General features: G+C 41.6%; 1 protein-coding gene and 1 long non-coding RNA gene across 10 annotated transcripts in view; one reads left to right on the top strand and one right to left on the bottom strand.

The window, feature by feature from the left end:
- Window positions 1-23,677, top strand: part of DOCK3 (dedicator of cytokinesis 3) — a 187,460-nt gene extending 163,783 nt beyond the window's left edge. For 4 of the 9 annotated variants that reach the window (XM_090147874.1, XM_090147873.1, XM_090147871.1 and 1 more), the window contains 14 exons: window positions 1,225-1,391; window positions 1,917-2,003; window positions 2,456-2,635; window positions 3,655-3,738; window positions 4,938-5,054; window positions 6,303-6,424; window positions 7,813-7,948; window positions 8,476-8,557; window positions 10,528-10,680; window positions 14,145-14,263; window positions 15,115-15,202; window positions 18,789-18,911; window positions 19,486-19,568; window positions 20,036-23,677. In XM_090147874.1, coding sequence (XP_090004000.1) covers window positions 1,225-1,391; window positions 1,917-2,003; window positions 2,456-2,635; window positions 3,655-3,738; window positions 4,938-5,054; window positions 6,303-6,424; window positions 7,813-7,948; window positions 8,476-8,557; window positions 10,528-10,680; window positions 14,145-14,263; window positions 15,115-15,202; window positions 18,789-18,911; window positions 19,486-19,568; window positions 20,036-20,542 — 2,048 coding nt within the window. In that variant the 3' untranslated portion in view covers window positions 20,543-23,677. The remainder of the gene's footprint in view (window positions 1-1,224; window positions 1,392-1,916; window positions 2,004-2,455; window positions 2,636-3,654; window positions 3,739-4,937; window positions 5,055-6,302; window positions 6,425-7,812; window positions 7,949-8,475; window positions 8,558-10,527; window positions 10,681-14,144; window positions 14,264-15,114; window positions 15,203-18,788; window positions 18,912-19,485; window positions 19,569-20,035) is intronic. The other 5 variants (XM_090147872.1, XM_090147877.1, XM_090147876.1 and 2 more) reach the window with 5 other exon arrangements.
- On the bottom strand, window positions 23,670-27,575 carry LOC116232299 (uncharacterized). Its single transcript, XR_004167658.2, has 4 exons — window positions 27,362-27,575; window positions 24,875-25,072; window positions 24,535-24,621; window positions 23,670-23,838 (listed from the first exon to the last, which is right to left on the bottom strand). It is a non-coding gene; the product is annotated as an uncharacterized LOC116232299 (long non-coding RNA).
- Between the last annotated feature and the right edge of the window lie 82 nt (window positions 27,576-27,657).

The following is a 27,657-nucleotide window of genomic DNA, read 5'->3' as shown; positions in this document are numbered from 1 at the left end:
CCTTCAGTGAGAGGGCATCTCTGGTACTGATTATCTTGCATATCTCAGTTCATAACTGCCTTGGATAGAGCTGGATATGGACAAAGCTGTACATCTGTCTGCAGACATTGACTGATTCTTTGTATTGTTGGAGTGAATTGTTGCCTTTTATTCTGCAGGGAATATTGCAGACCATACTCAGTATGCAAGAGATTGATCACATCCAGCCTTCCACCTTTACCAGCAGCATTGGCATAAGGGACATTTTACTTCACTAAATGTACATTCCAATACCTTCTCTAGGAGAATGTGTTGTTGGGAACAGATATAAAAGTATTCTTTTCCATTGTGTTTTTAATTGCAGCTTTTTTTTTCTTGTTGTCTCCTTTTCTTCTAAGTTGTGGAACTGCTTTATAACTGTGGCTCTAAATTTCTTTCTTGTCATTGTTAATGAGTACTGCAGTTTAATGGACCCAATACAACGCTTTGTGCATTTAAGGACAGAACTATGTAATGACTGATGGGGCTGCAGAGACCCTGGGAGATTTTAGTTATGAAAACACTGTTATTTGGCTTGTGCCACACCAGTGAGGGCACTGCACAGGACTGCAGGTCTTTAACTTTAAGAATACTGTCATTAAGTGTTTGATGTTTGTGTTTGATGTTTCCCACTCATTTTCCATAAGATATGCTTTTCAGTCTCCAATGTTATGTATCACTGATAGTTTTATAGACAGAAAGGGTTGTTTATATATTTACTTTCATAAGTTTGTTTGCACTTGTTGCACAAGAGACCTTGTCTGTAACACTAAGACTACAGCAGTTAAACTACCCTGATGAACATAGAGCGATGTCTGCCTGCAGACAAAGCTGTAGTATCTAAGATGAAATTTACCAAAAGTAAATATTAAATATTTAGGTTTCTAAATACCTAGAGACACAAAGATTTACTGAAGTGCCTGCAGAAGTGAGAACTAATAGGATCTGGCTCATGTGCCTGATCTAGATAGAATGTAGTAAGACATCCGAAAATATGTGCATTCAGGTGTCTTGCTTTGTTTGATTTGGTTTTAAGGTACTACAGCTTTGTAGGCACCCTGAGGATTTCTGGTGTTGTGTCCTCTTGTTTCACATGCAAAAGAAGGGTGTTGGAAAACAAAGAGGAGCATGTGCTGTTTCTTTCTGCAGCAGAGGCAGCTTTCTTGTTTTATGTCCCATGGCTTTCTTTGACAAGGCAACATGCAGATTTACAGATATATGCCGTGACTCCCATCCCGGACAACATTGATGTGCTGCAGATGGACCGCGTCCCTGACCGCATAAAGAGCTTCTACCGAGTCAACAACATCCGGAAGTTCCGCTATGACAGGCCTTTCCACAAGGGCCCAAAGGACAAGGACAATGAGTTTAAGGTACAAGCAGGCAGTAAACTGCATTTAGGTTTTAATAAGGCAAATACTGTCTTGTTAGCTTATGCTAATATAACCCTTCAAGTAATCCTGATTTGGTGGCCAGACATCAGTAACAAGTGGCTGTTGAATCTGGTGGCTTCACATCTGAGTATTGTGCAGTTGAAAGGTAAGTCATTGGAGTGCCAGGAGAAATGCATTTCAAAGCAAGGATGGTTTTTTGATTGGCTGGATTTCTTTTCTTACGATCATAGATGTTCACAGTGTCCTCTTGGTTCCCGTGACAGTACTGGTAGCCAAACTCAACCGCTGAGAGTTGACTGAAATGCTGAATGCGTTGCTTTAGAACATACTGAATTATTTTCTGGTATTTAAGTGATTATCAGCATGACATACTGCAAAGTATGTTACTGCTTATGAGGTTAATATATTCTTCTCTTACATTTGCCCTCCCTTACTTGTAGTTAAGAGTATAGATGACGTGATTGTGATTCATTCTGTCTCACATCCCTAAATTTTTTTCTGCAGAGCTTGTGGATTGAACGCACCACTCTGACCTTGACTCACAGCTTACCTGGGATCTCCCGTTGGTTTGAAGTGGAAAGAAGAGAACTGGTAACATTCATAATTCTGTCAATGAGGTCTGAAACAGTGACTTACTGAGAGTGCAGGGTAGACGACTGAAAACTCCTTTGGCTGAGATTTTGCCATTTAAAATGATACAGTTTAGCAGCAATTAAGTATGTACTTTCTATATCACCTAGTCTAAATAATTGCTGAATGTAACCAGGGGAGTTATTCAGGCGAACGTGACAGTGTAAAGGAGAATGTGCCAAAAAGATGAAATAATTGCATTGTCGCCATGTCTTCAGTTTATAGATAGAAGTTATCACAACTCCATGAGCTGAAATAGAACATTACTGACAATGAAGTTTGCTAACTTAGCTGATTTTCTAGCAGTGAAAACTAAGAGATCAGTGAACCATCTAAGAGTATTTCTTTACAAGGAACGTAATAAATCACAATGAAGCATCCATGGAATTAAAGCATGTTTAATTGCTTTTAAGGTTGAAGTAAGTCCTTTGGAAAATGCCATTCAGGTGGTTGAGAACAAAAACCAGGAGTTGAGAACGCTGATAAGCCAGTACCAGCATAAACAAATGCATGGTAACATTAATCTTCTCAGCATGTGTCTGAATGGAGTGATTGATGCAGCTGTGAATGGCGGAATTGCACGATACCAGGAGGTAAGTGAGGCTTCTGAATATAGTATCAATATTTTTCAATCTTATTTTCGTTTTTGTTGCAGGAGCCTGTCAAAGAATACGATAAGAAATTTTCATGCACTTTATCTGAATATGAGGTTAAAACCCAATGCTTGATTATACTGCATCGGTGCTTGGGTAGCTGTGTGTCAACAGGAGGCTCCAAAGATGGAGCTGGGATACTGCATTAAAGTAGGTGCAGTTGGCAGTAGAGTTCTTAAGAATGAAGCTTGGGTTACATGGAAAACCTGACCTGGCAGGTACAGGAGTGAAGTAGCAGTACAAAAAAACCCATCTCTTATGTTATAAATTTATTTTGCGGTGGTATTGGAGTTTGATTGGGCCTGTAATCAGGAAAAGCTGCTAATTCCTGCTACCTAACTATTATCTTTGCTAGCCCAATTTCAGACTCACTGAGACCCTAAAATTATCTGAGGTTATGTGCTACATTATCTGATATATTCTTTGGCAAGCTACTAATTAAATTCCACATTATGAAGGGTAAGTCTAGAGTGAAATAGTGAGAAATGGCAGCAGTGGTCCAGGGGTCTGGAATGTGTCTTTCCTATAAAGCCATACAGAGAATGCTCTGCACTCTTTTATATTAGTTACCATTCCATTAATCAGAGGAGATTTTGTGAAGGAAATGATATAAAATTCAAATAACTGAATGATATAGGGATTGGTGGTATTGCCCATCATTACTACATAGAGAAAATCAATCAGATTCATGATCCTTCCGGGCTGAGGCCTGCCTTATGCTAGCACTGGTTCCTTTAAATTAGCAACAGAATCGTCTAGGTTGCTAAAACCTTACTGTAGCTTTACCTGAACGCCAGAGTGCTAAAATCAGTAAAATTGAGCTTCTGCTGTAGGCTTAATATATTTAGTTTTCCTGAGATGTCTGAACTTTTTCTTCTTGTCTTTCAACACCAAGTCGTCATAAATATCTTCCATTAAACAGAAGGCTTTTTTTTTTGCTTTTTTTTTTTTTCCTACAGGCCTTTTTTGATAAAGATTATATCACGAAGCACCCTGGAGATGCAGAGAAGATCACACAGCTCAAGGAGCTCATGCAGGAACAGGTACTACTCTTCTGTAGTTTCTGGATTAATCAGTGTTCTGAACATACTGGGTCCTGTTCATCCATTCACAAGCAAGGAATTTCAGTACAGGAGATTTAAAGCACATTTAAACAAAAAGGAGAGCAGATAGTCAAGTGTTTCTGAACAAGCCAATCACCCTAGGCAGTGTTAGGTGAAGCTCTGCTAAAACAGGGATTAAATTTTGTTGTCACCATTTATTATACAATAGATGTTGTGCCACACTTCAAGCCTGCTGTTCATTTCTGGCATTTTGAGTTATGTGTTCCTAGTAAATTTCAAAGATAGAATCAGGACAGGTCAGGCTCCATGTTAAACTGGCAGAGCCACATGGGAAAACTTAATATCTATTTATATTATCTACAGTTCTGCTTTTCTTTAATATCTCCACAAAACATCTTAGTAGATAAAGCTTGCTGGATGCTTTGATGGGAGTGAAATCAGATAATCACATCCTTGCTAATGGAAAGTTTGGCAAAATAAGCCCCAGTAAGCAATGCGGCCAAGTCTAAGCAGAACTATTAGGCCTGCTTTGTCAACAGATCGCTTAACAGATTTCCCATCTGTAAAATAAAGATAATGTTTATCTCCCCTCCATCCTCAAGAGAATGTTTGAAGATTAATTAGCTATTGTTTGTACAGAGTTTTGATCATGTGGGGAATCAAATACATTTTAGACCTGCTATCATGACTATCTTTAATCTGAGAGTTGATATAATCTCTTTCATTGACTAATATTGTATGTTTGACCTTTGAAAATCTGACCTTTATAAATAAATAATGAGCAGCAGAAAGAATGAACATAGGTGGCAATGCTACCATGCTCAGGTCGGTTATCAGAACATCCTTTTTTCATTTTTATCTTTATTTTTTTGGTCACCATGAATTATGAGGACTCTGTGCTGCTAACTCTGGAGAGAGAATCTTTTGTTTCTTTTTACAGTTGTCTTTAAGAAATGTAATCCCACTGTGACATAAATGTACTTGTTTCACACTTGAAGTACTTGCTGAAGTAATACAAGCTTGCCAGGTCTTCTAGATTTACTTGATTGTCAGCTGCCCTGTAGATGAACAGTGGAATATTTTGCAGTACTCCCTTACACACTGACAGACTGAGGGTAAGTCTTCTGTTCTCTCTCTTAGTCTTTTTTAGTTTTGTTGTGTTGTTTTCTTCTTAACAGGTGCATGTCTTAGGAGTGGGGCTGGCAGTCCATGAGAAATTCGTCCATCCAGAAATGCGTCCTCTGCATAAGAAACTGATAGACCAGTTCCAGATGATGAGATCTAGTTTGTACCATGTAAGCTGGTCTTCAATTTTCCTATTCTGAATCATTCAGAATTATGAGTAAAATTCCATCTGTTGCAGTGGCGTTCACACAAGAACTGGGCAGATCTGGCACTCACCAAACCTACTGGATTGCCAAATTATCACAAGAATTCTTGATCTGTATGCAAGAAGGAAGTCCTAGCAAATCTGTTGATTTATCCTTTAATTTAAACCCTGGGATTTTTAATATTTGTATGTTCTTTGTTCTATTTTAATATCACAGAACAGTTGTAAAGTTTAATTCTCGGGCTTTTCTTGCATACATATCTTTCTCTGATATAAAACAGAAAGATTAACAGAAAGTATTAGATGTTCAGCTTTTAGAACTGTCATCATTTGGAGTAGCATGGCATGGATTAGGCCCTCCAGGAGTATTTTTTTTAATATATATATAGACAGTAATAGAAATTCCTGTTGCTTAATTCAGGGACACAACTCTGATAATCTATATACACAATATTATGGGTCTGCATTTCCTATGTAAGTCAGGAGAACTCCCTCCAGAGGATGGTTCACAGTGTCTGTTAAATACCAGAAGTACACATGGCATCCCCTAGGACTTAGTACCTTCCACCCATTTGTGCTCTGCGGTACATCAATGTTCTGTGACAGATATGTTTCAGACTTTTGTGGATATCTTGACACTATGCTGTATGTTATCACAACCAAACTGAGGGACTTCTTTCTGTGTAACAGAAAAGAATTCTTTTAAATGTTTCACTTTATTTCAAACTGAAGTACGTATTTTCTAAAAGCTTCTAACTTGAAGACATTTTCTCCATTCCCGGGAGTGAATGCAGGGATGGCCAGAAATTACAGCATCAGAATTTTAAAATACAGCCTTTCTCTTTCAGAGCACATGCAATCCATACAGGTCACAGGTGTCAGCCCAAATTTGCTGCCTATCTTTAGAATTTCTAAAAGATCTCTGTTTTCAAATTCATCTATCCTTTCAGGAAAATGTAGATGGTTGCAGTTTGGTCTACGGTGTGCCCCGATTTTTCTTCAGAATTCCTGAAATGGTGTCTGGGAAGTATTGCTGGAAATAGAGAATAAATCACTGAAGCTCTTCCTACTGTGGAAGCACAGAATAACTGCAGATGATTACAGGGAACATGGAAACAAATCAGAATTCTTTTCTGAGAAAACTGCTGTAATTTTCTCATTACTGACTTAGCTAAAATATTTTTAGTTAAGCGACTCTGTGTCTCCTGTGCAGGAGTTACCTGGTTTGGATAAGCTGAGTCCAGCGTGTTCTGGCAGTAGTACACCTCGCAGCAATGTTCTGGTTTCCCATGGACCTATGAGCCCAGAGAGCATAAAGCTGCTTCATCGACACAGGTACCGTGTGGTCTGCTGCTGGAATATGTAGGATCTCTGCACACTGCTGCATTAAGATTCAAGGGGTAGAAAAGCAGTGAACAGTACAGGGGGAGGAAGAGGAGGGTGAATTTTGGCAGCAGTGTCCTTTATCTTCATTCAGGGCTAGCTATTAAAGCTTGAGTGTTGATGGGAATCAAGAAGTTGAGAAATCTGGTTTGCAGCAAATGGTAAATGCCTCCAGATGTTACATCGCTTTACTTATACATCTCCATCCTCAGTCTGACTTGGGAGGTTCCAAATTCTGTTATGCAGATGGCAAGTAAATAGGTCCTTATCTGCAGTAACAGGGAAATTCTGCTGTTTGCTTTAGGAACATGACTCAGTATGTGCCCATTTTTAAGACACCAAAGTTGTTTTATCAGAAAGTAGTTCAGACTTCAAAGAAACATCTGAAAATGTGAAATTTATTGAGACAGAATGCCCTCCTATAAAAGCTGAGGACCAATTGGGATTTTCAGGTAAAAACAGAGCTGTTATACCCAGCCAGAATTGCTTACTAGAAGATGCCAGTCTGAGAAACAGTGACAAGAATGGCACCCAGATGATGCAGTGTTAGGGGTTCTTCCATGTTCCTCCTGGTAGGTCTGCATATTTCAGCTGTTTTTAAAGCCTAGCAGAAAAAAATGTGGATCCTTGCTCCTGAGTACAGGATTGTGAGATTCTTTTTGTAATTAGAATTGAGTGACTCTTACACCACTTCTGAGGCTTGGCACTTTGGGATATGGGCAAGAGAATTTTTTCCTCAGAATTCATCACTTTGCAAGGCCTTCTTTAGCTCTTAGGATAAGCTAGGGAGATTCTGTGGTGTACGAAAGATGTGTTTGTGTAAGTCGTTCACCAAAAAAATAAAATAAAATTGGTTGAGATTAGAAATTAGAATGCATCCTGCACACTCTTTGCACTGTATTAATGTACTGTCAGATAGAAAGTTGCCTTCACCTGTAATGCAGAAGGCCAAAGAGGCATTGAGGAGGTCTGTGTTTTGACCTGTGTCTTTTGCCTGGACTCTCTTGGAAAGGTTTTTTAAGCTGCTTCCCTCATCATTCTGCAGCAGTGAGAATGAGAATGATTTCAGAATGTTCAGTTATTAAAGACAGCATTGTGACTTGTTAGCCTGGCTTTGCATTCTGAAATTTGATGTCTCACATACTACGTTATCTTTAGTCTTATTAGCGCTTCTTTCGTATTTATGGACTTGATTGTTTGACCTGATTTTTTCAGGAGTGTTTGACTTGTAGAGGTGATCTAAAGCAAGTACTTAACCAGAAGAAAAATCAGGCTTCACAAATTAAAATGCAAATTCAAAAACTAACAGCAGCCCTGTTCTGTCTCTGTTCTCATTGCAGCCCACTGAACTTGCTTGGCTCAGTCCGACACTCATCATCCTCTTTGTCATCCCACACCTCCAGCGAAACAGGGAACCTGGTTATCCTAACAGACAGCTCTGTGGGGGAGGCTGCGGAGGATATGTACCACATGCAGGTACAGCTCCAGCGTGCCACGAGATAGTGATTGAAGCAGCACTGAGCACACTTTTAGAGGGCTGTGCTTCCAAATGCAATCTGCATGTCCAAATGCATGGTTCTTTTCTGCTGGGTTATCTGTGAAGGACTGAATAGCTAGAATCTGCCATTGTTCAAGAAGGATGACAGATTAATTCGTCCAGGTTTACTTTGGGAAGAAATTTTCTGAGAGCTGCTGTCCAGGATGATAGCATTGCTTTCAAAACATGAGATTTTAGTCAGCATGTTATTTATCTGACCCGTTCAACATGTGCAATTAATGTTGTTCTTGAAATGAGTCCCACACTCAAGTGCAGATTAACAGTGACCTACACTGAAGCTATTTCCTAGACTGAGGTCACACTAGGTGACATAAGACAGGTAAAAGTCTAATGCAGTGAACCACTTCATTCTCCTTGATGGTTTCTCTGCCTCCTGCAGCTTGTTGACCTTAACTGCAGGTACCAAGGCTCAGTCACCAATCTGTCTGTTTTATCCTCATCCCAGGCCAGCCCGTCCACCTCCAGCCTGAGCTCCACACACTCCGCACCATCCCAGATGATTAACTCTGCTCCTTCCAGTGCACGAGGTAAGAATGGATGGACCTAAATGGGAGTTAATGGGAACTGCAGGCATCCCATAACTCTTTCAACTTTGTCAACTTATTGGGTGAAACACCACCTACGCTGAAATACACCACTTTTCCAGAGTGTGGGTCTTCAAAAATGATTTTTTTCAAAATGTTTTATGTTTTTCAAAAATTGATTTTTTTTTTTTTTTAAGCAGCATTTGGAGTGTATCTGATGTGTGCTGGTTTCAGGCAGCTGGATTTTATAATAGTTTCTGTTGTTCTGCCACAAATTGTGACAGGCAATGTAGAGGAAAATAAGAATATTCTTTGGTACAATGCTTAAAGGAGAGAGATCGTGAAGACAAACACAAAGATTCCATTTTAGATCATGAAATCATGGCACAAAGAACTTGAGGCAGTTTAGCGGAAAGTTGTGTATGCACAAGCATGTGTATACGATGAGTGTAGAAAGATGTGAACGGAGACGAAGAAGGATTTCCCTGATAGGAAAATCTTGAAGAAGGGAAAAACACAATGACAGACTCTAATGGTACTGTTACTGCCTTTGCTGTTACAGTGGCTAGATAAAGCTAACTGTTTTCTTCCCAAGCCTCACAGCTGAAGCAAAAATACTGCATGCCATCTCCCAATTTTGGTTACTTCTGTTTGAGTTTTCTTCTCTCATTTTGGATTCTTAATTGCAGGCTCATGAATTTCTTTCTACACTTCTTTTCACAGGAATATGAAGAAAATATCAGAGATGCAGTCAGAGACAGAGGCTGTTATTTAAGTCCTATCCCTTTTTTCTGTACAGGGGAACTGTGTGTCTTCTTATGGACGGAGTACAGAGCAGGCAGGGGAAGGTTTCTGTTCCTTGTTAACAAGTAAATACTTCTTTCTCTCAGGCCAGCTTGGGGCTTTTTTGCTCAATCTTTCAGTAAAGTCTCAATTGACTGGCTGTTGTAATGACATAGACACATCTATCAAAGTGATTTAATTGGAGGATCAGATGGAGTAGGAAGGTGAGAAGTGAATGTCTTCAAATAAAAGCATGTAGCTCCACTGGTTGCCAAGGGCTGGAAGGAAAATAATGAGAATTGAAATAAATTAGCAAGATGAAACTGGCATAACAGAAGGGGGAAGATGAAACTGAGTACAGAGCCATCATGCCAGAAAGTCACCCTTAAGTGGATGTGCCTCAGCTGGCATGTGAGGTCTGAATCTTCTGGGGAATCAGGGCTTTGGTGCTCACAGTATTTCCATGTAGTTTTCATTTTAAAAAGCCAGCACTTCCAGTGATGGGATGCACCATTCTTTCTGAGCTTTCTCAGCAGCACCAGCTTCCCTCTTAACTGTATTCTTCGTTGTTGCTTAGAAACCAAAGGGATGAATGCTGCAAGAGCATGGTGCTGATGGGTTAGTCAACAGCACCTCCCAAAGATGAGAGCTAGGCAATGTAAATGACCTCTAATGAGGGAATAACGGTTTTGAGAAATACTTCAGTGTATATCTTAACGTTATTCTTCACCCTTACTAAAAGGTTTTGACAGCCTTAGATAATGCATTTCTTCTCTGCTTTGTTCACTTTCAAGTTAGTTGAGCATAGCATTCAGACATTACCCGCTTACTGTGGGACAGCATTTTAAAGTCCTAGATTCTCTCTTTCACAGTGTGCAAGTTACCACTCCGGTTATTACAACACTGCTCTTTGGAATGAAGTCGTTTGTAGCCACGAAAAACCCTACAGTATGCTCCACTGTGGTAATTGATTTTACCAGCTTTTGATTTTCTCGTTGGTGATTTTTCCTTTTGTTTTGTTTTTGAATTGGGTGAATTTGATGCTTATGAAAATGAAGGACAAGTGTCACTAGCCAGAGCAAGGTACTTCACAACCATTACATGTGCAGCTCTGCCAATGCACTTCTGTTTCTCTTTTTTTTTTTTTTTTTTTCCTTCTTCTGTATTTATTTATACTCTTTTTAATTTAGTGCTGGTGAAAGGTGGTGGATTGACAACACTGGAGGCTGAAGCCCTCTATTTACCCACAGAACAGATACAGCATGGGCGGCAGCCGTGCAAGCTTCCCCACACTGCCCCCACCAATGTGCCTCATCTCTGTCCTGGAGGGACCACCTCTAGAGGTGAGAGGATAGTTTGGTCTCCATGACCCATTCAATCCTTGACCTTTCTGCTGAGACTGCCAACAAAGCTACGTAGTCACAGTGCTGGAGTGCTAGAGCTAACTGCTGTTCAGACAGGAATTATATAAAGACCAATAACTTGTTTCATGCAGGCCACCTAAATTTACCAAGTTAGCAACTTTGCTCCCTGTGACTTTTAGCAGAGCATGTCTTTTGTTAGACACGTTTTTCATCGATTGACGTGTTAATGTAGAGGTTAAAAACTAAACCAAACTGCTGTCCCATTATCTGGATTCTTTATCAGCTTTTATACTGCAGAGTTCTTTCTGGACTTCTGCTGCTAGCGCTGTTCTGAGGAGTTCAGTATATTTTAATACAGATCTATTCCACTAGTGACCATAAAAAGCCATGGACATTTGCAATAACAATCTAGCAGGAAATTAATTTGTATTTTGATTTTTCACTTCCAAACAAAGCCCTTTTATCGGTGTTTAAAATGACAACAAAAGCAGATGATTTGGTTTGTCCAATGAAAATAATAAAGCTATTAATCCAACATCTTGTTTAAAAGATTTGTAACTAATGATGATGTGATTTTACCACTGAAGAGCAGATTAAAGCAGCAAGCCTTACACTGAAGTTGTAGTGTATACTACTTAGAGCAGAAGTCTTAAATAAAATTGTAATCAGAAGATAGCCAGAATTCTCTAACTGTGCAGTTAGAAGAAGATTATTACTAGCTATTTTTCAAGTTAAAGTACACATCTTTCAGTTTTTCCCTAGCTCAACCCTTGCGTAACTTTTTTCCTATCAAGAGTGCAGCATGTTTTTGTATGCAGGATAAGTAAGGAATTCATTTGAGCTGACTCATACAAGGCAGTGCCCTAACCCTACTTGAGTTAAAAGATTATGCAGAGCAATGTTTCCTAAATAGATATTGAAATGCAAAAACACTTGGAAAGGGCTATGAGCATGTTAGTGGTATTTTCAGTTATTTCATTTAAAATAAATCTGGGACTCCTGCACTCCAAAGGCATCTCCTGGCTGACACTTGATGACTGACCTCTCAAGGTGCCCCTGCTTCCCCAGCACAGTTTTCAGGGGCAGGAAGTGAGTTCCTGTATCCGTTACTCAGCATGTTGCAAGAACCCAGATATTTGCATAAAAACTTTCCTCATTAAATCAAGAAGTGACAGTTTGGTGCAGGAGCCAACTGATTTCATGACAGTAAAGAAAATGATTAATCAGAACCAAAAAGATGTGTTGAGTTTGGAGCTCAACTGTGTTAATTTGTTAATTTTCAGTTTTAAAACTTCAGCTTCAAAACTTAAAACTTTAAACTAATACTTGTAACAAAGTAGATTAACATTTTCATAATTAAAAAAAAAAAGCTACCTCTGCCTTCAGCACAGGTTTTCCTTTCTCATTAATAGTATGCACAGTGCTGCACACATGCAGTGTAGTGAGCTGCAGGCGGAGAGAATAAGCCCTGGTACACGCTGCAGCATTTTAGGTGGCCATTGTGGCTGTCCTGAAAGTTTCTAGAAGATTTGATGTTGTTTTCTACATTTTGCCAGTCCCTGAAAAGAGCCTTAGTGATTGTGTTCTCTGCCTTTTCAAAGCAGCAGGCCTGGTTATTAACAAATGAATGCTTCAGTAATAGCTACCCCTCTCATGACACTCAATTTGGAGGTGTCGGTGCTTAATTTGCTAGCAGGCTGGATATATGGCATAATCTGCCACACTCTTTGTGGCTTTAGTCATTTCCAAATTTAGGGTACCAAACAGCAGGGTGAAACTACCTGCATGTTTAGCACATGTGGGATTTTTCAGGTCACGCATGCAAGGTCTGGTGGAAGCTAGAATCCAATATTAACCAATGGCACATTGGGGTGGTTTGCATCTTGGACAAAAAAGCTCAAGATAAATAAAATGGCAAAGCTGACATTGTGAGTTGTGCTGTGATGCAGTTCTGGGCACACCTAAGAGTTTGATACATCTACATTTGTCAGGCAGAAGTAGGACTATCTGTGACGTGTGAGTAAAAGAGACTCAGCATAAAGTATAACAGTGTTTTCTGAGCTGATGCTTGCATATGAGAGCAAAGAATGTTGTGTAATTATGTTTCTGTTTTATGTCTGGGGAGAAAATGAGTTCGGAACTAGAATGCAGATACTTTGTGGCTGTCCATGTCAGGGTGGGGGTGTGGATTAATGTGGGATCTGCCTCCCCAATGGAATTGTTGCAATTGTAGGAGGTTATCCTGCATTCTGCTGGACACATTGTTCCTTCCACTGTGTGATGAATATCAGTCCCAAAAAGTGCATGTTTGCTTTTGCTGGGATAAAAGCTGCATTAACCAGTACCAATGCCTTTGCTCATATGTTGGAGTGCTGTTCAGATAATGTGTGTGGTTGTGGAAAGTCTGCAAGAGGGGGCATGTATTCCCCAAAAGCCGGCATGGCTCTGTAATGCGCTGTGTGCTGCCATCTGTTCAGTGCGTGTCTGTGACGCAGTGAAATTAGCACTGCAAATGAAAGCTCACTCTAGCAGCTTCTGATCATCAGTTCCTGCGTAATACCGTGCATCCCAATGGATGTGTCCATCATCAGTATCAGACTTTAGGCAGTCACCAATAGGAATCGTTCTGCTAACAAATCCCTTGTCAGCTCTTGCATATCAGAGGACATATTGTTGTGTGGCACTCACCTTGAAGGATACAAATCCCAAATAATTCCACACTCCAGGAAGCTATCTGTGTGCATACCGCTATTTCTTAAATGGGAGCTGTGCAGATAACTAATAATTAAGTCTACCAAGTCAAGTGTATTCCAGCTATAAGCACTGGTAAACATTCTGGTGTTATATGATGGCTCAGTATACCAATACTCAATAGAAACCATACCTTACCCAGAGGCTTTATGAGCAAAACGCAACCCACGTTTATAGCAAATTCTGTTCATAACTGATTTTTGTGCTCTTAAGAAAGAGGAAGCCAAATGTGGTATCACCAACTACACGGCAACACCTCAATCTCTCTCTACCAGAACTGAGGAATAAGTAGCTTTCTGCTTGATCTGAATGGTTCACCTCAGGCTTTTATCCCTTTCTGCCACATTCAGTCCCGAATTACAAGGCTTTACAGCATTTGTATGACTGCAGTACTTTATTCACATAGTTGCCCTTTCTTCTGTATTTATATATATTCAGCTCTTTGCACCACACAAGGAGGGATGTGATCTTACACACCTTACATGCTGTGTCCCTAATCATACATAACGTGCCGGTTCTTCATCCTGTGCCACGTCCCACCAACAGTGAGCTGCTTATTGTGCTGGGCACCGTGTTCCTTGAGTCCTGTTTGACCATCGTCTGAACACACTGCACAGGAGGACTGGCTCTGGGCATGCGGAGACATGGCTGTTGTTTGTCATGTGTACGTGATTGCTCTCACTTGTTTACAGGCTCTCCCTCTCTACCAGATAAGTACCGCCACACTCGGGAGCTGATGATGTTGTTGCCAACCCATCGGGACCGGCCCAGCAGTGCCATGTACCCTGCAGCTATCATGGAAAACGGACAGGTAGCAGACCTGATTTCTCTTACGTTAGCTCAACCATACTGAAAAGGACAGGTTCATCTTTACTCTTTTGTCTGCTTTAAGGCTTCCCTTACTATCTTTGGGAAGCACAAGAGCTTAGGATCATTTTCACTGTGGTCCAAAAAATAACATAGACCTAATCGCACACTAGAACCACCCACTTTGGTAGTTGGATGATGTAAATTGTAATGACTATTGAAACTGTAGTTGGTTATCCCCTAAGCCCTGGTCCTCTGCAAGCATCACATCACTTAATTTACTCACTCTTCTGTCCTGCTGGTAAGCCTCGAAGTTGAATGTAAGTAGTTCTATGATGATTGCTAGAGGTAACAAAATACACAGGAGGCTGAAGTAACATACAGAGTCTCCAAACAATCTACTGCTTTCTCTGGGCAAACTGAGAAATTCGCTTTGTGCTCACGTATGAACATTTTCATTCAGCTCTGGCATGCACGTTTGAAGAGAATCTCCTGACCATGCCCACTTCCATACTTCAGTTCACATCAGAGAACTGTCTCAGAGCACACAGACTACATTATTTCAAATGAAGCCAAAGCAAAAGATGAGCTCCAGAAGAGTGTGGGATGCATTCAAGCTGCTAATGGGCACAAGACCAGGCCAGAGCTGCTCTGAATAACTCCTTCAGAGAGCACAGCATGGTCAGCACTGGGTCCTCACCGCTGTTACCCTCCGGAGATCTGCTAGGATTGCACTGCACTACTTGTTAATGTAGACAGTCTAAGGTTCCCATGAGTTTTTTTTTAATTTAAAAAATCTCTTTGCCTGAAAACCTGAACAGAAATCCACAGGTTCTGTGCTTTCTTCTCCCTTAGCCTCCAAATTTTCAGCGCGCCTTGATGCAGCAAATGATTGGACCGTGCAAACCTTGCAGCGATCCCAACCTGTCTGTGGCTGAGAAAGGTACTCTTTTTCCTAGTTAACATGCATGCTTTCTAAAACATTATTACTCTGATCCTGCAAGTAGTGAATGGGCTTGTACGTTTCCTGGCAGAGTGCATTCTCTCATTTTTTAAATTAACAGTTTAATTAACTGGGCTTCCTGCCAACATGTAGTCACTTCAGATCATTCACAGAAGGGTGGAGTTGCACAAAGCTCTCTATTTCAAAAAGCTGTCTGAGTTTAGCATGTTGTTATTGAAACAAATCAGGCAGCCTTTATCAGGCAGAACTCCCAAACAAACAAACGGGAAAATATCTGAAAGAAGACTGAAGGTTTTGTACCGTTTCCAAAATAGCATAATGAGGTATACTGCTGCTTTTCTTCAGACCGTATAAATTGTGTTGGTTTTGTTTTTAATGTGCATTTTGTTTTTAATAGTGACATTTCTTCTCTCTCTGAGGTAGTTTTATGCTTAATTAAGTTTCTCATTAGGAACTTATACTTAACTCACTGCTTTGAAGAAGTATGAGCAGAGCCCATGGAAGTAAGAGATTTCTAAGGAAGAGTCTGAAGAAAAGCAGTGAGGTGACTATAAGGTCATGGAAAAATGGGAAAGATCAGAGGCTTATGTGAGAATTTCCCAAATGAACCCAGTGAGCGGTGTGACAGGTCTGCACATAGGTGAGAAATGTTTCTGGCAGTATCTAGCAAAGGGTGTTAAATAGCCAAGCAGAAAAAAAAGACAGTGAGAGAAGAAAAGGAGCTTATTTTGTTTGATGCAGGGGAAGAGGAGGAGCTTGTCAGTGGGGTGGCATGGACAAAGTGATGGGCTCATAAAATGACCTGAGGAGCAGCATTCTGAAAAAGCAGAAGAGAGCAAAATTCTTGAGTCAAAACCTGAAACAAGGGTGCTGCCATTAGAAAGCAGTGGTCTTAGCTATGGCTGGGAGAAACAGCATCTGAAAGTCAAATATTTTAAGGCCAGGAAAGACCACCACAGTCTTCTAGTCTGAGCTGCACAATGCGCTTCGTTACACTTCTGTCAGTGTTCTTGTTTCAAAAGCTGTGCCTGAACTAAATGATATCTCTGAAAAGCAAAAAGCCAGATGCTATTCCAGAACTTTTAATAAATCAGAATCCATTTCTTTAACAATGTGGCAGCATTACAGAGCAGTCGAGATTGAAAACAAAGCCAAAGCTGCGTTTCAAAACAAATTATTCTGATGACAGTAACAAATAGTGACAACAGTTGAGGCTAGGGTGTAAGGAATTAAGAGTTCTGCCTTAGCCATGTTGCACTTGAATTGAACATGACAGACATGGTATGATTTTTATACTGGACAGGAGAAAGAACTGGAAAAAGATACATACGTGATGTGTTGCCTGTCGAGAAATAATACTTGAATTTGTACTTGTGGGCAATATCTATGCAAGAGCGTGTCTACAGCACAAAGAGAAGGGAACCCAAGACAGAATGTCCCAGATTCCAAAGAAGCCATAAAAGGCAGGTGATGCTCTTGGGGATGGTATAAGAGGAGCCCCAGCTCTGCTGCCAGGTCAGCGGCTGCAGGGGTTTCTGCAGCCCTAGAGCCAACATCACTCTGTTAGTCAGGATGACGTCTGCCTTGTTTTTGTTAGCTGTCATGCTCCATGAATTTTTCCACCTCCCTCCATGCCAAGTCAGAAGTACTGCTCAATATTTCCCATTGACAACAGGGTGACATCAGTTGTCCAGAGCAGAATTAAACATGGCCACTGTGACTGCTGAGAAGAGAGAGATGGGCTAGGGCATCCTGGAGCTCCCTGGGTAGGTTTCTCCTTGAAGCATTTTAGATCCAGCTTCCGTTTTTATGGCAGCAGCCATGCTCCAGAATCGTCTGACCTTAGGATGATTTCCAGCACTTATCTCAGAAGGCAGTGAATGAGAGATGTTGAGAAAGTATAAATGGATTACACAGTGGAGTACCATGTTCTGTTCTTCACAGTCTTCTGCTGCATCTCAGTATTAAAAAGAAACAGACAAAAGAAAAAGCAATCATTTTACAGGCCAAGAAAACCAGGTACTGTTGAGTCCTTTTCATCTGATGCTGGAATCCTGCAGGAGAGCACTGTGTGGCTGGCATCATTCTGCATCTTGTCCCTCTTCATTTTAACCTTTTACCACCAATTGCAGTAATGCAGATTACAGCACTCTGTAGAGTGATGTGTAGACGTGTAGAGCGTGAGCAGGGCTGCTCAGAATGCTCATCTGAAGCCACGTTACCTGTGTTCAGATGTATGCATCCCTTTGTTTGAACCTGTTCTCTGTCAAGATTCTTAGCATCTTCTTTGTACTTCATTCTTGCTTTGAGGGTCTCTCTTTAAAGCCAACATTTGTGTGGCTTTTTGGCTGTCTTTTGAGGCTGTCATTTTCTGATCCTTTCTACCTTGGGGAGTTCTAGATCTTGGGGAGTCTGTGTTCATGAGCTAAGGAAAAACTATAATAAACCTTTCAAAGTCATTTTAGAGAAGAAACACATCTGAAAAATGGCTGCAGGTGTTTTAATTAGGGATAAATTCTCTTCATGTGTCAAACTCTCTGTTTATTTCTCCAAGCTTTTATTTTTCATGTTTCAAACTGAAGATGGCAAAAGCTGCCTTTAATCTCAGCTTTCTGTGGTAGACTTACTGAAGTACTTTGCTCCTTTCCCCCCCTTTTTTTTCGCCTGAGCTGATGAAACTCACTGATTGTTTATAAACACATATACAGTTATTGCATTTCTATCTCCTCAGAACAAATTGAGTCTTAGAGTGCATTTGGAAGAGATGAAGGTGCATTTTAATAATGTCTCTTGACAAAATTCTTCAGATCCTGACACATTCTCATTGTTAGAAGCAAGTATTACGATGTAAACAAAAAGTCACGAATCATTCTCAATATCTGTTATATGGGGAAAGCACTCCTGCCTCTGTCTTTCCCAAATAGCAAAGGCTCAGTCTCATTGCTGACCTTGTAAATCAAGGAGTCTGGGCTGTTATCTTTAAGTATTTGGGGATCAAGTTAATCAGCTCTGGAGCAAATCAGATCTTTGAAGTCCTGGTTTCTTCTGTACCAGATTAAGGGTGTCATTGCCCTCCCATTCTTCACTCAGTCTTTGCTTAGCCGCTGTAATACAGCTACAGCCATCCTATGTCAGAGTTCTGCTCCATGTTTCTTCCTGCTCTGGAGTTGTTCGCTGCCAGGCAGAACAGCTCATAGCTGAGATCTGGCTGCTGCTCCATCAGTCAGATTTCATTTTTACTTACCGGCTCATAAAACAAACAAACAAAAAAACTTCACAGAATTCTACTGCTCTTCATAGTTCATAGAAGTGAGCCTGGAGGGTCAGCAGAGGGTTAGATGGGCAGACTAACAAACACTGATCACCTAACTCTCGCTTCTTTAACAAAGTACCCTATAAACTAAACATGCTGTAGACTAGATGATACCTTTGTATGCCTCCGATCCTACCACACCCCAAGTTCTTCAAATCTCACCCCTCTTTACTACTACAGAGTACACTGGCAGGCCATGGGGCCACATAACCCCATTATGCTACCCAAGTTAAATCTGTTTCAATCCTTCAGCTGTGCCAGCAGCGCCCAGTAGCTGGAGCCTAGACAGCGGAACCAGAGAGGCCCTGCCATTCCTGTCTGTCCACGTTGGGAGCATCTTGGCCCCACCAGTACCTCCCCGAAGCCTGCCCCATGGTAAGGAAAAGCCCAGTAGATCTGCTGCATACGTCATGCAGTCATGCCAGATGACTAGGCCAGCTGAAAGCTGGCCATAGTCTTTATTTTCCCTCATAGAAAGCATTAGAAACAAAAAGTCAAAGTCTTTCCTGGTCTGCTAGGTTAGCGCTGGAACTTTTTCAGTTTTGTTCAAGATCTTCAAATTTTGCAATTGTTACAGATAACATGGGCTTGCGTGGGCTTAGTACGTGTGTGTTGAAAGTCTTTTTGCCAGTGGCTATCTTCAGCAATAACTTATGGTTACATAGCTACTAAATAAACCTTCAAACATTCATTGTTTATGAGCTTGTTGCCTTGCCATGAAATCCTTGATAATGGGGGTGGGTAGAAACCTATCACTGCACTAAACTTGCAAGCATTTTGTGATGTGACAGATGCACTCCGCAGTACTGATCGGAAGGGAAGCCCCAGGCTGGATCGGTGTCGTCCGTGTTTGGAGCTGTTACTTGGCATTGCAGAATCTAAAACCCCAACTCTCTCACAGCAGTTGAGGCTGCACAGGTCCGTGTTTCTGACCCTTGTCTCATTCCAGGACACTACTCGCTGCACTTTGATGCCTTCCATCACCAGCTCAGTGATGCTCCTCCAGCACTGCCTGCACGAACATTGCGCAAGGTAAAAAAGAAGTGTCAGGGAGAGAAATGCAGAAGAAAAAGTACAGGTTCTGGAAGCACACCCTTGTCCACTGTCACCTCCAAGTAGTTCTTGAATACAGATGCACTGTTTTTAAAATGCTATTAACTTACTTGAGAGAAAATTCATTCCAAGTTTATAAATTGTTGAACTTAAATTTAGGCCCTCCCACTTCCCTTTTGCAAATGTTCTGATTTCAGGCCCCCTCAGTACAGAGGGAGAGAGGGATTTTATCACCTCAGCTGCTGTGTTAAGTGCACTGATTTGTCCACAAGAGGTGTTTCCATACAATTCAGGGGAATATACATACAAACTGTCAATGGCTGACATTTTGAACACAACCAGAAATGCACTGTTATTAACATCACTGTTAAAAGCTGAAATGTTAGTGAGCTGCAGTGTTGCCTCCCTTGTTGATTTTAACATGATTTCTGTTTTTCTGCAAACAGTCCCCTCTTCATCCTATCCCTGCATCACCTACCAGTCCACAGTCTGGTCTAGATGGAAGCAACTCCACTTTATCTGGCAGTGCAAGCAGTGGTGTCTCCTCCTTAAGCGAGAGTAATTTTGGACATTCCTCTGAACCACCTCCTCGCACCGACACCATGGATTCTGTCCCCAGCCAGGCCTGGAACACTGATGAAGATCTAGAGACACCCTACCTCCCTGTTAGGTACAGTCTCTCTGAGCCTGATGTCCTCGAGTCTCTCAAATCCCAGCCATGCAGAAGCCACTCAGCTCCATCAGGAGTCATTCCTCAGGACACCCTGGACCCTCCTGCTCTACCCCCCAAACCTTACCACTCCCGGCTGCCAAACATAGAGAATGAGGAGGGAATGATAATTGAAGACGACGACAAACACCGCCAGTTGCATCGTAAAGTGTCCCAGCCAGTGAGCGGTGGAAAGGAAGAGCAGGCCAGGGTAGCATGGGAGCACGGCATCAGTGAGCAGTAGGAACAGCTGCTGGTAAGCAGCTTGCATTGTCATTCCAGGTGTGACCAGAGCACAGAGCTGAGGACTCAGAGAACAGCAAGCTGACTTCTACTGCCACAAGCTTGGCTGGAGCCCGCATACACAACTGGGCCAGCAAGGGACATTGCTGCTTTCCTTTCGAATTTCTTTTTACACCTTTCCGTTACATTTTTTTTAACTTTCTGTGCAGTGGATGGTTATTCCTTCTGCAGTTTCTTAAGCGCACCACATGGCACACAAGCCATAGAGACTTGCAGAAGCTGAAAAATACAATTTTAAGCAGAGGAGGAAGGAGAAAAGGTGGCAAGCTGATTTTGAAACTACTTTCCTCCCAGCTCTGGGACACACTTGAGTAGAAGTGGTTGCACTAGGGACATATTTTATTGCTGTACAGAAGTGAAAGCTCATTGCTGAAATCAGGGATTTTATGAACTGTCAGTCTGGAAGGTGCATGACCAGCAGGCAGTGGAAAGATGGCAATTCTAAGAAGATATTGGCTCTTTTGAGAGCAGGATTGTATATATCTGTGCAGTGATCTCCCTGCATTGGTTCATAGGTGCTGAGGCAATCTAACCAGTGCTGATGCACTGATGTCCAAGATACCATTTCCAACAAACTCTGCCTCCTTTGTTTTTTATGTACTGTTTGATTTCTTAAAATTTGCTTTCACTGGCTAAACCAACCTGCTTTCTCAATGGAGTCATGCTGTTCATCTGTGCTACAGGATGAGGGGGAGGTTAGTAGCCACTGGAGCTGTGACTTGATTGTAGGCCTTTCCCATGCCCAGCTTTCGGCAGGCTGTCAACACCAGCATTTCTATTCCAGTTAAAAGAAAATAAAAAGTTCTTCATGCCACAGCTGGTTGATGACTCACCAGTTAAGAAAATGTGGCTTAGATGCATAACATCCACCACTCCTTGCCTCAGGGCTGAACATCACAGTTCTCACTAACTTCCATCACCCAGGAGCTGAGATCCATTACCCAAAACCATCATTCCTCAGCCCCCCTCCAAAAGTCACTGCAGCTGGTGTGGAGGATGTCCATCTTTCACAATAGGCAGATGCAAGAAATGCCCAGTGTAGCGTGCACCCTAGAGTCAGAAATCTTAAAGGCAACCTGTAAAGAAGGAACATTTCTTTCTTCCTTTGCTTCTTTAGAAAGTATGAAGAAGTTATAAGAGCTCCTTCTCTCTTTTTGAAGGTTTTGGTTCTTTTCTCTTCGTGTGGTGATACAGCCTTCCCCCCCTGGCTTTTTTTTTATGGTCAGGCTCCAGAAAGGGATGAAGAATTCAGTGCAGGTGGGAGATTTAGAAAAAAAGAAAAAAGAAAAAAAAATCAAACAAAAACAAGAAACAGAACTATGCAGAAGTGGAGTCAGTACAAACATATATGTGTGAAGCAAGCCTTTTAATCAGTATTTGCTTTGTTGAGTTACATTACAAGACAGGAAAAAGTTCTGTGATAACAGAGGCAAGACCTGTGGTGTAAAAAGAACTAGAAGAAATCCTCTATTCCTATTTTCATATTTTTCAAGAAACTTGATCAAAAAAAGCAGGTATCTAGTGTTTTTATATAAAGAAGTAATGCTCTTTCCTGCTGCTGTGCCACCACACATTTTGGCCTTTCCTTACATTCATTTCTACCTGCAGACTGCAAAGCACACTCCAGAATATGGTAAGTTACCACTGAAAAAACTGAAGCACATTCAAACAAGAGACTTACCTTCACCATGTAAATTAGTGTCAGAAACAGGGATAGCATCAACGTGTCCCATTCTTCCCCTAGTCACTCAGTTTCTCCTGCTACAAACAGCATAAAGAAGCAAAAAAGGATACGCATCTTTTACAGGTCACCTTTAGCACTACCTCTAAATACAGTGACTGGGCAGAGAACGTTGCTTCTGGACTCTCCTAAAGATGAGACCATCTCATCTGTACAAAGTCTGGGCTTGGTCAGCTGTCGTATGAAGGGGATTTTAAGAGGATGTCTCTTTTTTTTCTTTTTCAAGCTCTAGTCCATACAAAAGTAATAAATTATGGTTTTGTTTCTTAAATGGTCCATTTGGCTGGAACAAAGTCTCTTGTGCTTCCTCTAGTTTGTTATTAGCATAGGCTGTTTGTAATCCCTGCAACCTTCACAATTAAGAAGAGAATGATACTAAAATCCGGCACATGGTGGCCATTTCATCTCTAACAGGAGCAAGAGTTTTCCAGTAGTAGGACTAGCCCTAGCTGCTAATGAACCAAGCTGGGTCTCTGGTATAGCACACAGGTATGAAAGCTCAATTCAGAGTTATGTTTTCAATGAAGGTAAGTCAAGGTAATTCCTTAGAAGTGAGTGAAAAATTTTTATGTTATTCTCTAATTTGAGATTCTTAGAAACTTTTAAGAGAATTAAGTACTCAATTCCATTTCCCTAATCACATTTGGTTTTGGTTGGTTTGGGGTTTTTTTTTTGTTTTTTTTTTTTTGGTAGAAAATTTACTTCTGAAAGTAGTAAATGTACTGATATACTGAACTTCTTCATTGTAAAAACAAAACAAAAAAAACAGCAGGTCCTGCAAATAAAACTGCAAAAGCAAGAATGCAGATAACATGGGGCGAAGTCCCATTCTGCTGGAAGACCTGCCCTGGAGCTCCCATCAGTCTCTGGCAGTGCACCACCTTGCTCTGATTAGAGGGGCTGTACAACAGCAGCCTGACCATTCTGAGTGTCTGTCATTACAATGTATTCATAGGGGGTTGAAGATAATCAAATGGTGTACACAAATATCCAATTTATGGCAGGTGCACACAAAGGAGGATGGAATAAATGACTGAATTTACTAAATTTGAGCCTGTGTGGAGTTAACTTTCTGTTGTTCTGTTATCTACTACACATTCTGTCGCCCTTTTCAGTGCTTAACTTAAAGGGTGCAGAAGGTAGACTGCTGTTAGGTTTTGTGAATGTGGAACAAGTACTTCATGGAACTAATACTTCTCTGGAGGGTGGGGTGGCTTTCTAGTATAGTGCAACTCCATCAGCAAACTCAGTCCTGGAGCAGGTGGAAGCAACTGCAGTTGTTGCACTGGTGCAACAAGATTTGAAGATTCTTTGTATAAACCGCAGTAACAGGATGTTTGAACAGGACCCATTTGTTCTGTACGTAACTGATTCAGATGTAATGCATCCTTGCCTTCCTTGGGTTTTCTTTGCATAACAGAACAGCATGTGCATTCCTGAAACAATTGGAATTCTGCAGCACATCTCTCCATCATGAGCGTACCTGCAGGCCCCATCTGAAACAAAAGTGAGAAGAAACTACAGTAATAGAAGAAGACCAATTAGAATTGTTGTCTGAATCCTACAAATTTTTTCAATGGCTGGGTTGGTTTTATTGCTGCGTACAAAACTATGATTCTTATCTATCCTTTCCTTCATCTACTTTTTAGCCTGCTTACCATTTTTCAGGTAAGGGATATCCCATATCCCTGTTTTGGGAGAATCAGCCAAAACTGGGGAGGCTGGAGAGGGCAAGAGCCTTTGGTAAACAAATTAAGCGGTATTTCTTCTATTCATGCTTCTTTGTAAATACCCCCATTTGAATGCTGTGTATTTGTACAGGAAATTGAGCAAAAAATGTATAGATTGTGATGTCCGACTGGTATTCTGCCCTGTAAATGTGTTTTTAACCTCTGGCATTCTGTGCTTATTTAAAACAGGCAAAAACCTCTAACCACTTCTCTTTTGTGTATTCATGTTTAAAATAAAATCAGAACAGCTATCTTATCTATAATGGAAATCAAATTGAAAAGGAAAAAAATAATTTGTACAAGTGTCCTAAAGGTACTTCATTGTATATATTGTGATAGCATGTTTCCAGAATCAACAAATAAGTGGTGTGAATTTTAGATGTAAATATCCGCTGTTTGTTTTGGATTTCTTTCCCTTACCCATTCACTCGACTGCTGTGATGTGAAATTAAAGATTAATACCTGATATTAAAGTGGTACCGCTGTACATTCATTGCTGTCCTCCTGACAGGACTATCCTCAGTGTGCTCCAGACTTCCACAGATGTGGCTGTCAAAGAGAAGCAGCACAGCATTAATCCCTGCATGCTGTGCTGGAGGGATATCTGACACCCACAGTTCAGAGGAACAACCATCACTTCCCACCTTCCTTTGATGGAAGAGGGCTGGGAGGAGGCAACAAGAAGGTCCTTGTGGCTGTTAGGTGTAGTCAAAGAAGAGTTTCCAGGGCGTTCTGTCACAGGCAGTCCCCCATTTCTTTAATAACCTCTCAAAGCGAGCATCTGGCAGCTAGATTGGTTTACCTGATGTGCAGCTGTCTGAGACACCTGTTCATCCATCACAAACATTCACCAGGTCCTGAGGCAGTACTTCCAAATAGCAGAATCCGTGGTTCGTTCTTTGATGGATACCTCGCTGCTCCAACCAAGGCTCATCAGTTTATTGCAATGGCAAGATGTCTTGGCAGAAATTTCATTTCTCAGTTTTAAGTGTGTACATACCTATTATTTTAACAGAACGGGTATGAAAGACTAGTAATTAAAAACAGGAAAATAGGATTTGGAAATTAAAATCTGTGGTCCCTGCTACCTACAATTAATTTAAAAGACAGACACCTTCCCATTACAACTAATAGGTCAGGGTGCAGGAGACAGAAGCAGCCTGTCTACCCCACCTTGTCTTGACAAAGCAACAGAAGAAGTTATGATCCTCATCCCAGAAGACATTTAGCTGTAAAATATAACAGGAGTGTAATGTAAGCTGGCCCTGGGCTGTACACAGTGCCAGTCCACCTTCTTGCTTCATTACATAGCCCATGAACCATGTAGAACTACTAAGAAGGTACTTGTCTATGGTAATACATCTAAAATACCAAAATGTGGCTTAGCTAACACCTGGAAGATATCTGTGCAAAGCAAACCCCGAGTCACTTCTAACCCAACCTAGCAAATCTCATTTAATATATATGCTTATTATTATTCAGCTAAAAGCGTCTCTTAATGAATTGTGGAAAATGAAAAGAGTTCAACACAAAAAGCCTTCAGCTTTTTTAGAGTTTTTAAAGTTTCCATTAAAGCCAAAAGAAGCAGCATTTGAGTGCAAGCCAAACGCTTTAAGCTAAGCCACACTATCACCCTCAAATGTAGATACCCCAGCCAAATCTTCACCTGATCCAAGGAAGAAAGTTTCTGTATCTGACTGTAATGAAATTGATACCGAGTTATACAAAAGTTGTTAAGAGGAGAAATCAAACCTCTAGCAAATAAAGCCCGTAAAGATTCGGCCATCCTTGCCTCTGTACAAACATGCCTTTATTCTTAGAGCCAGCTTAAGAAAACACAGATTCAGAAGCACCTACCTCTGACATTCAGGCAGCTGGATTTGAGCAACTGAGCAGAACCAGCTGACACAAATACCAGCTTCTTTGCTGTCTGTGTGTAAACCATTCACAGGTGCTCACCTGTAGCACAATTCTCACTGCTTGAGACTTCATACTGTACCTATACAATATCTGTAGTTTAGGGAGAGTTTGGCCATTGCCTTCCAGCAATGAAGCCCCAAATAGGGCATAAATAACATGTTATGGAGTATTCTCAGCCTTTTTTTCCCAACTGCTGGCCTTCGCCAGGACTGATAAAAGAGCAGGCACTCCCAGCCTGTCTCCCACCAGCGGGCAGCTGAGCCCAGCCAGGGTCCTCGCATGCCCCAAGCAGTTCACTCCTTAGCACTTAAGCAGGACTATCAGCATCCAAGAGGCTGACACTAAATCCTGCAGATTACCTTCATCCCCACAGCCATTAAAGCAACCTTCATGCTGTCTCGTCGCAAGAACCACGCTATACTTAAGTGATCATGTCACTATCGATCTGTATTTAGCTGGAAGAGAATACCAGACTCCATACCAACAACCACTCAGCTTCTTCAGCCACTGACTTGGTAGTCACACGCTGCGGACAATCAGAAGTAAGGGATTCTTTGAACGTGTGAATTCCTAGACTTCATTTACATATTTACCACCAGTATCGACATGGACACACTGGTTTACTTCACGCTATTTATTATATACATATTGCTAGTCTTACAGCAATTTCATTAGACCACTGCACAGCTAATGAACTTCAGGCGCACAGTGAGCTCTTCATTTCATTTTCCTATTCATGTCTGTAGGCACATTAACATTGCTAGGACAGCGCATGGACAGTGTTTGGAACAATAAAAACATTTTTCATACACACATACGAATCATAGCCTGATTCCAAAAGATCTACAGGTTTTCTCTTTAGGCTATAATTCCTATACCCCTTCTCCCTTTTTACAAGCTTTGCTACTCACTTCACACAAATCAAAATCAAATTCCAACGAATATTTCCACTGCAGCTTCTATTCTACATCCATTGATGGCAGTCCCACGTTACATTGTGTAACATACAGATGTGACCTGGCTTCACCTTCACCCTTAACAAACACAACTCATTGTCCCCTCAGACCGAGAGCAGCCCCTTTTCATCCCTTCAGACACCTCCACGCACATCTGCCTCTCACACCACCCGTCCTGCAGGGCAGCGTCTCTGTGAGCACACAGCTCCTCCACATGCACAGCTGCACCCCGCCAGCACTGCCCACCCCACAGACCTGCAGTCCCAGTCAGGGTCTGCCTCGCTCCTACACCCCACACTTGCCCCCCTGGCTTAAAGGGATTGACCCCTTCTTAGCAAACCAGCCTCCCAGAGCTGACCACATTCCAGCAAAAAACAAGCAAACAATTTAAATACTGCAATCGACATCTGTACCTCCGTAACGGCTCCTGTCCCTAACCACGAGCCATTTCCACGTGCAAAGGGAAACCCTGCAGCATACCGGAGCTGCATCTCAAACTGTCCGCCCGCGCTCTGTCCACGCCTTGCTGAGGTGTGAGGATCTGCCCCTCCACAAGATGGCACCTGCGAGGGCAACTTTCCCTTAACAAAAATGGCGGCCTAGGGAGGCGGGGAAACCCGCCGCTCGCCGCCTCCTCCAATCAACGGCCGCCAACTCTCCCGTGGAGGCCGCGGGCTGGCCAATGGGAGGAGGCGGCGTGGAAGCCGGG

This window comes from Phasianus colchicus, chromosome 11, assembly GCF_987193195.1.
Source record: "Phasianus colchicus chromosome 11, bPhaCol1.hap1.1, whole genome shotgun sequence".
NCBI lineage: Eukaryota > Metazoa > Chordata > Aves > Galliformes > Phasianidae > Phasianus > Phasianus colchicus.
Note: the sequence above shows the minus strand (reverse complement) of the source record. Positions and strands in the feature narration are given on the sequence as shown.